This window comes from Abrus precatorius, unplaced genomic scaffold (assembly GCF_003935025.1).
Source record: "Abrus precatorius isolate BTA unplaced genomic scaffold, Abrus_2018 Scaffold8, whole genome shotgun sequence".
Taxonomy (NCBI): Eukaryota; Viridiplantae; Streptophyta; class Magnoliopsida; order Fabales; family Fabaceae; genus Abrus; species Abrus precatorius.
Window position 1 is genome coordinate 7,825,610 of NW_020874428.1, and position 17,358 is coordinate 7,842,967.

At 35.5% G+C, this 17,358-nt stretch overlaps 1 protein-coding gene across 1 annotated transcript; it reads left to right on the forward strand.

The window, feature by feature from the left end:
• The first annotated feature begins 559 nt into the window (after nt 1-559).
• LOC113847722 (B-box zinc finger protein 21-like) lies at nt 560-1,847 on the forward strand. Its single transcript, XM_027476975.1, has 3 exons — nt 560-768; nt 936-1,325; nt 1,417-1,847. The coding sequence occupies exons 1-3, from the start codon at nt 583-585 to the stop codon at nt 1,678-1,680; spliced, it is 840 nt and encodes a 279-aa protein (XP_027332776.1). The 5' UTR covers nt 560-582; the 3' UTR covers nt 1,681-1,847.
• Nucleotides 1,848-17,358: the final 15,511 nt, after the last annotated feature.

A 17,358-nucleotide genomic window follows, 5' to 3' on the forward strand; every position in this document is an offset into this window, starting at 1 on the left:
GCTGATTTTTTTTAATATACAATAACTTCTCTTTAGTGTTAAAATTTGTTATGTATTAGCAAAAAAGAAAAAAAAATTAAAGTAATAAATCACTATAAATAAATTTTTATCATGTACATTTAGAAACACATTAGAAAGAATATTTTAAAGAAACTAATACTAATTATAACAAAAATAAAAATATTGTAATATTGCTAATCAATAATTTTTATAAAATATTATATGAAACTGTATTAAAAATTATAAAAATTATTAATAACAATTTTGATTAACAACTTTTAGTTTTAACTTTTTACTGATCATGAACATTTTCCCAAAAGTAATTATGTATAGAGAAAGAATAAAAAGGAAGAAGGATATTGGAGGCATAGTGTGAATGGGTCACTTATCATAGTGCCTCCTTTACCATTTGACCATTTATGAACCAAATCTCAAATCTCAATCAATTCCCACTTTTTTTTAATTGTGAGACTCAGAAAGAAAGCTTTGGCCAACCCCCACGCTTCCTTTATTCTCCTTTTCCACTCTCTCATCACAACACCCCTTCACTTCTTAATAATAATCATCAATTCAACAACGCCAATGAAGATCCAATGCGACGTATGCCACAAAGACGAGGCTTCTCTTTTCTGTACCGCCGACGAAGCCGCCCTCTGCCACGGCTGCGACCACCGCGTACATCATGCCAACAAACTCGCCTCCAAACACCAACGCTTCTCTCTTCTTCGCCCCTCTCCTAAACTTCACCCCCTTTGTGATCTTTGCCAGGTAATTAATTCCACCTTTAATATCACTTCTATTATAATACACTTTCATGAATCATTCATTATTATTCCAAATGCATGAATACACGTTTATTTCAACTCTAGCTAGCGTTGGATCTAATTTTCTTAACGTGTTTCTCATGCTTAATCTGTCGAGTTTTTCTTTTTCAGGAGAGAAGGGCTTTCATGTTTTGTCAACAAGATAGAGCGATTCTATGCGAAGAGTGTGACTCATCTATTCATTCTGCAAACGAACACACCCTTAAGCATGATAGGTTCCTTCTCACTGGTGTTAAGCTCTCTCCTTCACCAGCTTCTGATTCTTCTTGTAACTTTTCACATCAACCTTTGACTTTGACCACTCCTTCACCACCATCAACAACGACAACAACACTGCCTCTATCTTCCAACAAGGGTGTGGAAAGCTTGGTGAATGTTGAAGGGACTTCTTCTACAAGTGCTACATGTAGTAGCATATCGGAGTATTTGATAGAGACTCTTCCTGAGTGGCAGGTTGAAGATTTTCTCGATTCATATTCTGTTCCCTTTGGCTTCTGTAAGGTTTGCAATTTCTTTCTTTGTGTTTTTTTATGAGGTTTCTTTGTTTTCTATTACAATGATTGTTGGATCTGAGATTTGTAATGAAGTGCAGAGTGATGAGATGTTGCCACTGTTTGATGCTGAAGTTGAGGGGAATCTTGGTTCGTTCTCGGCAGAGGGTGTTGGGATCTGGGTTCCTCAAGCACCACCACCTCTTCTTTGTTCTTCACAAATGGATCGGGCTGGTGGGTGCTGTGAGATAAAGCAAGGGACAAACATCAAAGGAAACAGATCAAGGTTGAAGGATGATAACAACTTCACGGTTCCACAGATTAGTCCTCACTCCAATTCTAAAAGACCCAGGTTTCTATGGTAGAATGGACAAGCTTCAAATTCGAATCTTGTGATGGAAAAATGCTTTAGAATTAACACCCTCTTTGTTTTTTCTTTTTTCTCTTTTCACCCGTTGTCTGAATCTTACTTTGCCATTGTTGTTAATTTGCTTCTGTTTGACTGTTTTTTTTGGGTTACGCCTCCCCTTCTAAAGGGCTGTGTTTTGAAGTTTTGATTAATTTGTGCACCTTTGTTTAGTGACTGTAAATAGAAACCTTTTTCAAGTGCATGCTGTTTTTTTATTCATTTTTAGAAGAGAAAAAAGATAGTTTGTTGATAGATTTCATTTCAGGGTACCTTCATTATGAATTTAGAGTAGTGAAAAATGTGACATGATCATATTAAAAAAAACAAAAGTTATTAATGATTTTTATAATGGACAACTATGATGAATTTTTATTTGATAAAAAAATGTCATTTTCTTTTTAATATGATCATGAAATACTACTTACCAATATAAGAGCATTAAAATTCATGATGTTATTTGAAATGGGTGGCAAGGAAGAGGACAAGTCCATTGAAGTCTGAGTTGTTCCTTTTGGTCAGGGGGTGGGAATAGGATGGGTTGTTGGATGTAGGACAGATAGAAATTAAGGGGCGATGGAGAAGATGATTTTGCTCACATGAATGATGAACATGATGATGGCGAAGAAAAGATAGGGACAGAGGGCCATCACCATGAGTGGAGAAAAGGGTATAAATGGATCGCATATGAGTTTGTCTGAACTTAAGAAATTCACTTGTAGGGGCAACCGTACCCCTTTTTCTTCATCATCAATGCCATTAGTAGTAAGTAGCGTTTCTAAGGAGGAAATTGATTCCTATGGATTCCATTCCCTGTACGTTATGGGTTTCTATTTTTGTTTTCGGTTTACGGCACCAAATATATATAATATAATATATTTGTTGCATGTCTCGCAAGCCTAATTGGAGTAGTTCCTGAGTACACTGGTCAAAACTGTGGAACTGTACCAGTAACTGGATAGCCCAAGGCAAAACTATCATTGAATAAAAGTCATGATATTGACTTTATCATTTTTAATAAATGAAATACCAGTCTTTTCTTTTTGTCAAGAAATAAAATACCAGTTTAGATTATGATTCAAGTCACACCGAACATTTTGTTTCTGCTTCGTTGTCTAGGATCTCGTTTGCACGATAAATAAACAAATAAAACAAAAGTAGAAAGGGAAGAAAACTCAACCCTTCACTCTCAACAATAGGAAGAAAAACAAATTGTCGGTTTCCCTCTATTTGTCTCGATCAATTTTTAGACAATTTTTTTCTTTCACTAAAAAATAAAATATTTAAACAAGTACAGTATTTTTTTTTTAGATCCACTGTATCCTGTGAGTGGAGGGTATCCTCTCATTAAAATAATCGTTATTTTATATTAATAGACAATAAAGTTAGGTAATTAAATTAAAAAATGTTAAAATCTTCTATTTTTAATATAAAAATTTGAATTATAATGATCTGAATGGATAATTTAACATGATATATTATCTAATAAATATAAAAAATAAGGTACAATAAAATAATAGAGAAAGAAGAAAAAAATTTCTTTTATTTTTTTGCTAATATTTTTTCTTTGATTTAAATGAATAGAAAAGATAATGAATAAATAAATAAATTGTATAAAAATATTTTTTAATAATAAAAATTAAACTTGTTCTTGCCATGCATTATGCAAACTTACTCAAAAGTTTTTATTAAAAATTATTTAACTCTAAATTAAACTAAAAGAAAAAAGAAAAGAAAATCCAATCCTTCACTCTCTGGAAGAAACAACTTGTGGTCTGGCTTTCTTAATTTTTTTCTTCCACTAAAAAATAAAATATTTGAACAAGTAAACGTAATCTCTTTTACGCAAAATCATTTTTCTCCATTTCTTTTCTCCCAAAATCACCTTATAAAAAATACACTGATTCCACCGGTGACTCAAAAGGGGAATTAAGTTGTTCATCAAATAACTATGACTCCATAAGATCGATCTACCATAGTACCATTAATTAATTAAGATGTGACAGTCCGGCCATTACTCAGTTTTAAATTCGGAGTACGGTGAAGGCATAACCATTTTGAGATTTGAAATTATATCTATTGCAAATTGAGCACTAACTTTTGCTCATGTTGTTCCTACACATCGATTGTCATAATATTCCCTGCAGAGAAGAGGCACAGAAAAAAGAAGAAGAAGAAGAAGAGAAAATGTGATAAAAAGAAAAAAAAAAGGTGAAAAATCAAGTTAAAATGTTACGACATTTATCTTACAAAAATAATCATGCCGACACATATGCGAAAGATAAGAAACATACTTAATGAGAGGAATTATATATATTAAGAGGTTATGCAATCATTTAAAGAGATCACGTAACTTTTAAAAGATTTACATAATTTAGATGTTAAAATTCAAGAATATGTTTTGAATTATTTATTTTTTTAATAATCTTTTATATACAACAAATTTCATTAATTTATAAATATTTGATGTATCATCAAACCATTTTACTTTAATATACGATATAACTTTTAAAATTTAAATAAATGTTGACCTTATGATTAACTTTTTAAAAGTTGACGCAACTTCGTATTTGAATTTTTAACTAAAGTCAAAGAATCAATATTGGTAAAGTTATTTGTGTGCATCTCGAAGGAAATAATACCCTTTCAGTATACCTTCAATTTTTTTTTAATTAGAATAAATTCTTGAAACAAAACTTAAAATAAAAGAACCTTATATAACACATCTACTTTTGAAATTCTAGTACTCCTTTTTTTTAACATAACTTTTTTATGTCTATCATTATTATTATTATTATTATTATTATCTTTTTAAATCTAACTATACTGGATAGGGCCTTACTTAGACTAACTTGTAGGAAAAGAACCATCGTTCGATTAATATAACCAAATATTTTTATCAGATTAAAAAGGAGTTAACGTAATTGATGATAATAACTAAAATATTGTTTATGTTAAAGGGCCAAAACTAATTAAGAAGCTAAAATTAAGGATAACTTAAGTCCATTAACTCATAATAAAGTCTATAAAAGAAAGGTAGTGAGCACGGGTGAAAGATTTTTCTCTTTGGCATATTATTAAAAGAAAATAGTATTTGTTATTCAGGATCGATATCTGACTTGAGCATCAGAGTGTCTTTTGCAGGTGATCTCTCCACTTCAGTAGCAAAAGGACATCATCCCACCAGGATAGAGATGCTCTTGAGATGTCGGCCTTAAGGAGGGAGAAGGCTAACTTGAGGGAAGAAATTAAAACCCATACACCCTCTCAGACTACCCTGTTCCCCCAAGAGCAGGGAGAGTCATCCGCATGGCAAGAAAAGACAAAGAGGACCCAAGTTGAAATCCCCGCTAAACGGGATGAGGCCTCAGGTCGAAGCCCTATTATCCAGTCTATCCTGGAGGTCAGGTTGCCCGATAACTGGAGAGGTTTAACGTTAGAAAAGTACGATGGAACGACTGATCCAGGAGAACATTTGGATGTTTTCATAGCACAAGTCAGTTTGTATACAGAAAACGAAGCCCTATGGTGCAGAATTTTCCCTACTTCTTTTCGAGGACCAGCTCTCAGCTAGTTCACCCGACTCCCCACTTTCTCCATCAACTCTCTTGCAACCCTTACACGGCGATTCAATCTACAGTTCGCCACAAGTCGCCCTCACCCCCTCACATCCCTAGCACTCGTCAATATCGCCAGGAGAAAGGAGAAACACTTAGAGCGTTTTGGCAAAGTAACTCTTTCAATTCATAATCTGGAACCAGTTGTGGCTATGCATCACCTCACAACTGCCCTCAGACCAGGTCCTTTTGTTAATAGCATATGTAAGAAGCCACCCATGGACCTAGATGAATTAAGGAGTCGGGCAGCCAAGTATATGCAAATGGAAGAACTAACTGAATACCGGAACCAAATCCATGTAGAAAGAAGGTCTAATCCAAGAGAGGTGGACAAAAGACAAGCCCTTAAGCCTCAACAAGAAAACAACGTCAGGAGAAATGAGGTTGAGAGGCCATTTAGAGGCCCCAAGTACCCCTCATATACTACCCTCAACACCAACCGATCTAGGGTACTTGACCAAGCCCTCGCAACTGAGATATTGAGCATGCCAAGGTGTGCTAATACCCCCCTCGGGCATACAAAAGTAAATTGTGCCGATATCATCGAAATAGGGGCTATACCACAGAAGAATGCATGGCCCTTAAGGATAAAATCGAAGATCTGATTAAGGAAGGGCACCTTCGAAGGTTTGTACAAACAAGTCCCACGGGTCATGCTGAAAGAAGTACAGGTCGGTATCCCCCACCCTTGCGAAGCTATGAGGATAAACAGACCAAACGACAATAGAGCCGGTCAAGAGAGCCTCCTGTGAGGCGATACGCGGAACAGGAGAAGTACCTGAAACGGGTTATTAACTCCATAGCCAGTGGATTTGCAGGTGGAGGACCCACAAACTCGGCCAAAAAAAGACATCTGAGACAAATTCGCTCAGTCAACAACGTATCGTTGGGTAGGAGAATTCGGATCCTCCCATCACATTCAATGACGATGACTTTCAGGGGATAGATCTAATGCAAGATGACCCAATGGTTATAAGTGTCGATATCCTCAATTGCACCGTCAGAAAAATGCTGATCGATCAGGGGAGCACGGCCGATATACTCTGCTGGAACGCATTCAGACAACTGAGGATACCGGAGGATGAACTCAGAGAGTATCACGAACCACTGGTCGATTTTTTTTGGGGAACGGGTAGAAACCCGTGGTTGCATAGACCTGTACACATCCCTCAGGTCAGAAAATGAAGGAAAACGCATCAAGGTCACCTACCTGGTGGTCCACGCGAATACTTTGTACAACATTATACTCAGTCGGCCATCGCTTAATAAATTGAAAGCCATAGTGTCTACTCCTCACTTGGCTATGAAGTTTCCATCAGAGAGAGGCCGAATCGTTATAGTCCATGCTGACCAAAAAACAATGAGAGAATGTTATTTCGCGAGTCTGCGCCTCAAACCATTATAAAACTATAGACAAGACGTCAATATCGTATCCCCTCGGCCAGAAGAGGACTTGGAGATCGAGCTGGATCCTAAGGTAGACGAGGGGTGTCGGATTGAGCCCAATGAAAATAAGCAGTATTTCCAGCTTGGACCAAAGCCTGAACAAGTTACTTATCTGGGGGTCGGCCTATCTGTACGAGAGAGGCAAGATTTTCAGAAAATATTGCAACATAACGCTGACTTGTTTGCCTGGTCAGCTTCTGACATGTCGGGCATAGACCCTGTATTTCTCTATCACCACCTATCGGTTTATAAGGGGGCCAGACCGATAGAACAGAAGAAAAGGAAGATCGGTGGCAACAGAGCGAAAGCAGTGGAGGAGGAAACTGGTAAGCTACTACAGGCTGGCTTTATCCGAGAGGTTAGATATTCCACTTGGTTGGCCAATGTAGTTATGGTTAAGAAAACAAATTGTAAATGGCGAATGTGCAAAAATTTCACAGACCTCAACAAGGCATGCCCAAAGGATGCATATCCCCTATCAAATATTGATACCTTGGTGGACGGTGCAGCCGGTCACGGGATACTCAGGTTTTTAGATGCTTACTCTAGGTACAATCAGATCCGGATGTATCCCCTAGATGAAGAGAAGATGACGTTTATCACAGACTTGACAAATTTTTGTTATCGAGTAATGTCATTCGGCCTGAAGAATGCAGGAGCAACGTATTAGACGCTGATGAATAAAATTTTTGAAAGACAAGTGGTAAAATGCATGGAAGTATATGTGGATGACATGGTAGTTAAATCTACCGCCTTGGAACAACATCTTACTCATTTAATGGAGGTATTCGGGGAGGCCAAGAAACATAGGATGCAGTTCAACCCCGAAAAGTGTACATTCGGGGTAGCCGGTGGCAAGTTCCTTGGGTTTATGTTATTCGAAAGGGGAATCCAGGCGAATTCGGATAAGTGCCAAGCCATCATCAAAATGACCAGTCCTCAGAATGTCAAGGAGGTCCAAAGACTTGCCTGTCGTATTGCTGCGCTAGCCAGATTTTTGCCCATAATGACAGACAGGTCTCGACCTTTCATTAACCAACTTAGAAAATCCCAAAAATTTAGTTGGACTGACGAATATGAAGCAGCCTTCATCCAATATAAAAAAAATTTAGCGGCACCATCTGTGTTGACAAAATCTAAGCCCGAAAAAGATATGATTATTTATTTGGTCATGTCAAATAATGCCATCAGTCCGGTCTTACTACACGAAACACCCGAGCCGGCCCCCATATACTTCATCAGCCGAACACTCCAAGGCCTCGAATCACGCTATTAGCTAATGGAAAAAGTGGTGTTGGCCCTAGTCCACACAACTCAAAGGTTAAGACATTACTTCCAAAGTCATTGGGTAGTAGTACGTACGAATTGCCTAATGGCAAAAATTTTGAGAAAACCGGAGTTAGCTGGGCGGTTAGTGGCATGGGCAATTGAGCTATCCTAGTTTGATATCCACTTTGAAACTCGAGGTCTTCTTAAAGCTCAGGTACTGGCAGATTTCGTCAATGAGTTCACCACCCAGAAGCAAGCCAGCACAAAGATATGGAACTTACATGTAGAAGGTTCGTCAAACCGACAAGACTGTGGAGCAGGAATAATTTTACAAGGACCGAATGCCGTAATGATTGAGCAGTCCATTCGGTTTGGATTCAAAGCATCCAATAATCAGTCCGAGTATGAGGCACTACTGGCCAGCCTCAGGCTAGCAAAGGATATGGGCGTCAAATGCATCATGTGTTGGAGTGATTCTAAGGTATTGCCGAACAGATCAATGGCACTTTTCAGGTGAAGGACTCGGTTATGCTCCAATACTACCAAGAATACAAGAACATACAAGAGGAGTTTGACGAGATACACGTTCGTACACACCTAGGACCATGAATGAACAGGCCGACAAGCTTGCTAAACTAGCGAGCCAAAGGAAACCAGGGCAATTACAAAGCGTCATTCATCAGGAGATCCATCAACCCAGTATTACTAAACAAGAATGTATGGACATAGAGAATATGCCTCAGAATTGGATGACTCCAATCGTTCAGTATCTGGCCAACAACAGCCTGCCAAATGATCCGGCCTCGGCTAGGAAAATAAGAATACAAGCAGCTAAATATACCATCCTCGGCAAAGACTTGTATAAAAGAGGAATTTCAACACCCATGTTGAAATGTCTTGATGAGGATTAGGCCAGTTACATAATGAGAGAAATTCACGAAGGCATATATGGGACCCACTCGGGGTGGACGAACCATAGCAGCCTAAATTTTGAGAGTCAGATACTTTGGCTGACACTATCCAAAGACTGTGACATCTTTGTAAAGAAATGTATTCCTTGTCAGCAGCACGGTCGTCACATACACAAACATGCCGACACCCTTCACCCCATCAGTTCTCCTTTGCCCTTCACCATTTGGGGAATGGACCTTCTCGGTCCTTTTCCCTTGGCAAAAGGGCAGTGCAAATTCCTGATTGTTGCCGTAGATTACTTTACTAAATGGATCGAAGCAGAGCCACTCGCCACCATCACGGCCAACAACATCCAAAAATTCACCTAGAAAAATATTATCACACGTTTCGGTCTCCCTCATGCCCTGATCACCGATAACGGGCTACAATTTACAGACCGGCGATTCAATGAATTCTTAGAAGAGTTGCATATTAAACACAGGGTTACATTTGTGGAACATCCTCAAACCAATGGACAAGTAGAGGCTGCAAACAAGGTCATTTTACATGAACTCAGGGGATGATTAGGTTCAGCGAAGGGGGAATGGACCGAAAAGCTGCTCGAGATCTTATTGGCTTATCGGTGTACGCCACAGACAACCACAAAAGAAACACCTTTAAGGTTGACTTATAGTACTGATGCCATGGTGTCGGTTGAAATAGGAGAGCCATCATTTCAAAGACAACAATTCAATGAATCAGCAAACGACGAATCCCTTGCAATTAATCTAAATTTACTGGATGAAGCGTGTGGTCAAGCAGCAATAGTCGCCGAAGCTACCAAAAGGATTATGGCAAGGAAGTTCAACTCAAAAATCAATCTAAGACAATTCTACGTTGGTGACTTGGTGTGGCGAATAACAGGGTAGCACATCGAGACAGGCGAGAAGGAAAATTAGCTGTTAATTGGGAAGGCCCTTTTCGGATAATGGAACGGCTTGACAACGGGTCATACAGGTTGGAGACACTGGAAGGGAAGCTAATACCGAGGACTTGGAACAGCACACATTTAAAGCATCACTTCAATTAAACATTTGTAATATGTAATCGGTGCACTCTTTTCCTCACCCAGGGTTTGTCCTCTTAAAAGAATGTGAAAAGGAGTTTTCCTGTGAAGGTTTTTAACGAGACACATTATCAATAAAATATCTTACACCTACTTAGTTGTCTTAAATTATTTTATCTCCCTCCCGAGTACTCATACTCGACCAAGGAAGAATTATTTATCACATTCCCTCCCGAGTACTCCTATTTGGCCAAGGAAGAACTATTTATCACATTCCCTCCCGAGTACTCCTACTTGGCCAAGGAAGAATTATTTATCACTTTTCCTCCCGAGTACTCCTACTCAGCCAAGGAAATATTATTTATCATATTCCCTCCCGAGTACTTCTACTCGGCTAAGAATGAATTATTTGTATCACCCTCTCCCGCATACCACTAGGCTAAGAACGACTCGTCTATCGCATTCCCTCCCCAGCTCTATTACTTGGCCATGCCTGAACATATTCCTAACGAGTACCTCTACTCGGTTCAGGTTGTTAACAACCCCCCAAATACTTAGCCAAGATCGAATCCATTTACTCTTACTAGGTCAAAAGCGAAACCTATACCGAGTGCCCCTACTCGATCAACTATTCCAACATTTCGTTAGCAGTTAATCACTTAACGGGTTGACGTCAATATTGCTTATACATTTTACTAGTCGGCTCAAGGCAATTTACAAAAACATTAGCGTTCAAACATTACTATTCAGCTCATAAGAAAATTCAAGAAAACATTGATATTCATTTGTCGATAAGTAATACAAAAAATTAGGCACTATCGGCCCACAAAAAAAAAAAAAAAACTATAACCCCCCTTCGGCGCCCTGAGGAGGCGGGGCATTCTCTTCACCAGGGTTCATAAGTTGACTTGGGACCAAGGCGTCGGGTTCTACCTCCTCATCCACTTCATCATAAGGAAGAAAGTTCCCACCAAAGAAGTCTCGCGTCAGGTCAAAACTGAAGCCCGATGGGATCTGGCAAAACTCAAAGGCTTGGTAGACAGTGTGACTAAAACCGGCTTCGTGCTCAGCAGCAATTTTTATGTTACACTCGTTGGTCAGTGCCTTCAGCTCGGTTTCAGACTTTTGCTTCTTCCTATTCACTTCCAAGCTCTTCCCCTCCAACTCCGAACTCTTTGCCTTCAGCTTGGAGTCTTTCACCTCTAGCGCCTCCTTGGCCGCCCGCAGCCAGTTACCCATGATATAGAAGTGCTCTTTCAACTGAGCAACTTCTTCCTCCAGGGACTAATTGGTCTCGACCAAACTTGATCGGACCTCTTCACTTTGGGCAAGAGCCTGTTCGGAGGAGACGAGTCAGCCTTGGACCCTTTCCAACTCTTGCAGGGGCTCCAATGCGAAGCTGCGTACCATCGCTATGGCCCGTGCCTAGAACTTGCAATACCATTGCCAACGAGTCCTGTGGGTTTGCCTATTTATCAGGACTCGTGCAGACTCTGATAACGAGTCCGGACACACCATTCGGTTAACCCGTAAGCCTTCAGCAAAGAACAATTCCAGTATGGTGTCAGTCGGTAGGGCAGTGGGGGTGGAGGAACCTTCCCCGCCACTTGACTCGGCATCACGCGCATGCTTGGGTCGCTTCTCCTTCTCTACTTCCTTCTCCTTGCCCTTGTTTTTTCTTTTCTTTGCCCGGCCTTCGGCAAGAAGTGGGTCTTGAGGCGGAGAACGAGCTTCAGTTACGAGGGGCAACTAATCTATTACTAGGTGTCGGTGAACCCAAGCTGGAGTACCCTCAGGAGCCTTCAGCTTAAGACCATGCCGATAACCCAATCTGGCTCCTCTCTATGCCATTAACCCTGCAATATATACAAGACGAGTCAATACAAACTGACGCTCATGCGCAACATACACAAATATATGAAACATACCATCCAGATCCACCTGGGGTTGGGGGGACTTCAACAAAAGAACAAAAGAGCGGGCAGGGAGCTCCCTAGGTAGAGTCTTTATATACTCCAGCGCCGACAATTCCTCAGTCGACAACATCTCCTTGGGATAAACGTCATAGCGACAAGGTACCCGGGTCCAATGAAAAGGAAGAGAGGTCAGTTTTCCTTGCAAAAAAATATTTTTTACCTATAGGGTTTACGGTCACCTTAAAGTAACCAGTTTTGAAACCCTTAAAGGATGTAGTATAAGGTTTGAATAGGGGCAACTCGGCCTGCCTTATTAAAGACACACACTTCGCCTTATCAAATGGACGCGTACAGAAAAAATGCAAAAATAAACTTACGCTAGGTTCTATGTAATGAAATTTACAAAGAACCCTGAACGCTTGCATGGCCTCCTGAAATAAATATGTGAACACAGGTGTTAATTATTCTTAACCAATAAAATTTAAATACCAAAGGTAAATGAAGAAAAATTCTTAGTTTATGCATTACACACACAACTTGCTCAATTTATTAAATCCCTCCTATTATTAATGTTTTCTAAAAAAAATATTTTTTAAAATAATATTTTTTATATAAATAATATTAATTTATTAAAAATATTTTTTATTTAAGTATAACTTTTCCTCTTCTCATAAAGACTTCAATTATTTTTTTATTGCATTAAGTATTGGTGGTATTTGATATTAGTTTATGGGTATTTAAGTGTTAATATCATCTAGCTACTTGAAAATTAATAGTAATATTAATGAAATTGATTATTTAGTTTATCATTATTACAGAAATGGTACAATTTGATTATCTTTATTTATTTTTTATTGAAATTAGTAAATATTGAAAAAAAATTCTTATGTTTACTGAAGGTAAACTTTATAAATAAAATAATTAATTTCTTCTATATATATTTTTTATTGATGCAATTTGATATGCTTCAATTTTAAGTTTATAGTATTAAGTAAAAAGTTATACTTACATGGATTAGGTCAAATCTACTTTACTAATATTAATGGGCAGCATGATGAAGAAGCACCGCACATAGAAATTAGCAACATGCCATGGGATTTCTGCATGCATTACTAAGATATGACTTTTTTCAAAAAAAATGTCATTGGAGTTTTCATGTGTTCATAAAGTGTTAATTTTTCAAACTCATCAATAGTGTTTCTAAATAATAAAAAATCGCTAATGATATTTTTATACTAGTAAAAGTCATCAATTACAATTTTTTTTTTCTAATCATTAGCTATATAAATGGGTTATTGTTCATTCTAATTTGTGCCAAATTGCTATTGTTCAAGTTTTAATTTCCTTTGAGGAAGAAAAATGAGTGAAAATATATTAGTGTATTGTAATAGTTATATTCTTACAAATAAGAGAGAAGGTGTGATATTGATATGCGAGCGACTAAATACATTTATATATTTCATTCAATATATTATTTTGAGAGCTAAAGAATTTGTTTTATTAGAATATTGGAGTTCATAGTCCAAAGATAGTAGAGAGAATCATATATAAGTGTCTAATATCAATTTTTAGAGGTTTTGTGCAATACCATGTAATTTCAGTAAGCAATAACAATAATTTTAAATAGATGTTTTGAATTCATCACTAGCAATAACATCACCCAACTCCTGAGATTGAGTTGTATATTATTTTTAAAGAAGTTAATGTAGCCTTTAATAAGAAAGGTGAGGACGTGGAGTTTGAAGTAGAATGAGAACAAAACTTTAGTGAAAAAGTGATGACTAGGACTTTGAAGTAAAATATGAAAGTGTTAATGATAGTGCAAATGACAATATAGATGATGATGAGTTCCATTTTTCAAACCAAGAGGTAGTCAAACATGTTGTTGAGGAGCCATAGTTGATACATGCTTTAGATCTTGAAGTCATGCACGTGGCCAAGTTTCTAGAATATGCAAACTTCAATATGTAAAGTTATTTTTATTGTAAATAAAAATGCAATTAGCTTTATTTTAATTCTTTTGTCTTTCTGTTTCATAGGTGATTCTAGTGTAAATAGAAAGTTGTATGTTGGAATGGAATTCAATGATAAAGAAGTTGTTATACGAGCAATTAAAAGTTACAATTTATCAAAAAAATAAGGCTAATAAAGTGTTTGAATTATAATCAAGTACATTTTATTATAAATGCATTACCTATGGCATAGATTGTAAATAACTTGTTCAAGCTAGTTTGACAAAGAATAAGTACTGTTGGGAAATAAGAAAATATAATGGCCTGCATACTTGTACCAGGGCTCATATTTCACATGTTTATAAAAAGTTAAATGTAAAAACAATTGCAAAAATGTATTACGACAATGATAAAAGTGGACCTTTCTATAAAAATAAAATATGTGATTATTGAGGTTCAGTCTTGATATAGATACACGACAACATATCGAAAAACATGGATGATAAAACAAAAGAGAATTGAAAAATTATTTCGTTAGTAGGAAGCATCATTTGAAGCTTTGCCATAGTGGTGTGTAGCAATCTGTGATGTTGTTCGAGGATCAATTGTTCAATTGAAAGTTGTAAAGGCCTACCATAATGATGAGCTGATTTTTAATGTTTGTTGAAATTGGGCAGTCGTAACAATACGACAAAAAATAATTTAAAAAAAATCAGTAAAGTTGTCATCAAAGTTTATCAAAGAAAATCTCGAAAAAACTTAAAATTTGATCTTTAAAACCAAAAATTGATTCGGTAGTCATTTATGTGTAGAGAAGGTATTAACACCCTACAATATCGTTTAAATAATGTTTACTTTGAATTAATTGTGTAAATTTATTATAATTTTGAAAAGTATTTATTTAAATTTTAAAAAATAAGTATTGCTATTTTTATTTTAAAGAAAGAAAGTTTAGTTATTAAAATATTAAGTTATATCTTAGAAAAGGAAGAAAAAAAATTGAAAATTGTTTTGACTTGACGGGTCTGATTCTTACTCCTACGTATCTTTAGGTGCAATGAGAAACTCAAAGTTACGTAGTTCTATCTAAAAATTATGAAGTTAATTGATTAAAATTAAGTTTAATAAAAGAAAGTTCATTTTGAGATTAAATTAATTTATAAGATAATATTTAGGATATAAGATAACGTGGTTATATATGTATCCTACCAGAAACAATACAAAATGGTGAAGAAAGATCACACAAGTATATTACAAATCGTTAAAAAATATTTTTATTTGTAAATAAAATATTTAAATTTATATTTAAATTATGATTAATGTTGAAAGAGAATTTAAGATAGCATAAGCTATACAAAAATCTCTTATAATTTTTGGACAATTGAAGATAATGTAAATGACACGTCGATGTTTTAAAAATTTGTATAGTAAAATGAAAAAATGATTGGTTATTTAATTTATCAAATTTTGAAATATGACTTAAAAAAATTAAAATATGAAATTAATTCCGTTTGATGAAAAGAACAAATATATTTAAATTGATTAATAAAGATAATCATTTAATGAAAAATTAAGATATCATTTGATAAATTTATATTGCATGAGACTTAAGGTAGCATTGGTACACAAAAGTTTTGATAATTTATAACACACAAAGGTAGAATTGTTACCCAATGACGTTATTAACTGTTGATTAAAAAATATATTTAATAAAGCATATTTAGTTAATTAATAAAATAGTTACTTAATTAATTAAATTTATGATATGATAAATTTATTTAAAATAAGTCTTATCAATGTACAAGAAGCCACACATCATGTTATAAGTTAGTGTAAACACTTTATTTATTTATTGTTTTGTAATTTAAAAAAAAATATAATTTATTAATCATAGAATAAAAACTAATACATAAATTTACATCAAATTATATTCACTTTGTGTATAAGTAGAACAATGACTATAATAAACGTACTAACAAGATAGGCATATGATTAAACAAAATAACATCAATAAAAATATCATGGAAATTATAATAAAATATTAAACTTTTAACATTATTCTTATCCATCTTATTTAATTAACTTTTACTATTTTATTATTATTTACACTAATAAGAACATTTAGATTTATGAATCCAAAACTTATAAAAATGCTAAAGTGAAAATAACAAAAATAAAATGAAAACTTAATACATAATCATTTAAAGACCATTATCTCAATGACATTAAGAAATCACGAGAGCAACCACTAGTAAGATATATATAACTATTCATAATGTATTATTACTGTTATATTATTATAACCTTTTATCAAAGTAAAATTGAAATATAGAAACAAAAGGGAGAGTGCTATATAGTCTAATCCTTTACCGGTGCACATGAAACTTGAAAACATGGATTTGGAATCTACAAACGTGCCAGCGGGAAAAGTAAGCCTTGTGGCTAAGAAGAAAAATCAGATGACAAACACATTGCCTTGCTTACGATTTTGAAAATCTATTTGTTGTTAACTATTCTTCAACAGCGAAAGTTTTTGAAGATTGGAGAAGAAAACTCTTTAATAAGCTCTCCTCTCTTCCTTTTTTGTAGTTTTTTTTTCTCTTTGTTGTTCAATGTTCTCCTCTCCTTCTTTTTTATATTCTCCTGGAGCAAACTTATTTTTTTCTTTTTTTTTTTCTATTCTTTCTCAGGTTGCTTTATATATTTTTTTGGTGCCTTTACTCTTTCTTTGTTGCTTTTTTTTTTTTTGTGATGCCCTCCCATCAATTTTTCGAGAGAACCCCTCTTTATCTAGTTGTTATCCTCTTTTTCTTTACAGACCCCATTCTCCCTTACCTCTTCCCTGTTACACCTCTTTTCATGTCTTTGTATGTTTATTTTTGCATATGATCCATACCCTTTTACTTTCGTTCATACATGTTATTCTTATTTTGTGTAATTTCAATCTTAACTAAATGCTCGCAGGCGACAGGAGCTTGTTTGCTCCGCATTTCACAAAGCTCACTTTTCTTTTTGCATTATTTATTTAAAATAAGGAAGAAAAGGGAAAAAATGTGTATTCACAGTGTTCAAATATTTTGTCTAAGTGTTTTGTAGTTTTGGTCTATGCATTAGAGCATTTAGACATTACAAACTACTTGTGCAAGTTGATGGGACACATTTATATGACAAATATAAATAAAGCTCTTTTGGTGGCAATTGCATAGGATGACAATGAAAATATAGTGCTGGTTGGTTTAGCTATTGTTGAGGGTGAGACAATATATTCTTGTCATCTTCTTCTTGATAATTTATGCAAACATGTTGTGACCGAAGATGATGTTGGCATTATATTTTATCGTTATGAGTCAATTAATGCAGCAATAAAGAGATACAATGGACTATGGAAACCTTTTAGAGCATTCCATATATATTACATTAGATACATTACTACTAATTTCTTGTGGAGATTCAAGGTTCCATATTTGCATAAACTTATCG

Coding starts and splice junctions, on each gene's coding strand:
- LOC113847722 (XM_027476975.1), top strand. CDS start 583: ATGAAGATCCAATGCGACGTATGCCACAAAGACGAGGCTTCTCTTTTC. Junction 769..935: donor CCCTTTGTGATCTTTGCCAG/GTAATTAATTCC, acceptor TTTCTTTTTCAG/GAGAGAAGGGCTTTCATGTT. Junction 1,326..1,416: donor TTCCCTTTGGCTTCTGTAAG/GTTTGCAATTTC, acceptor AATGAAGTGCAG/AGTGATGAGATGTTGCCACT.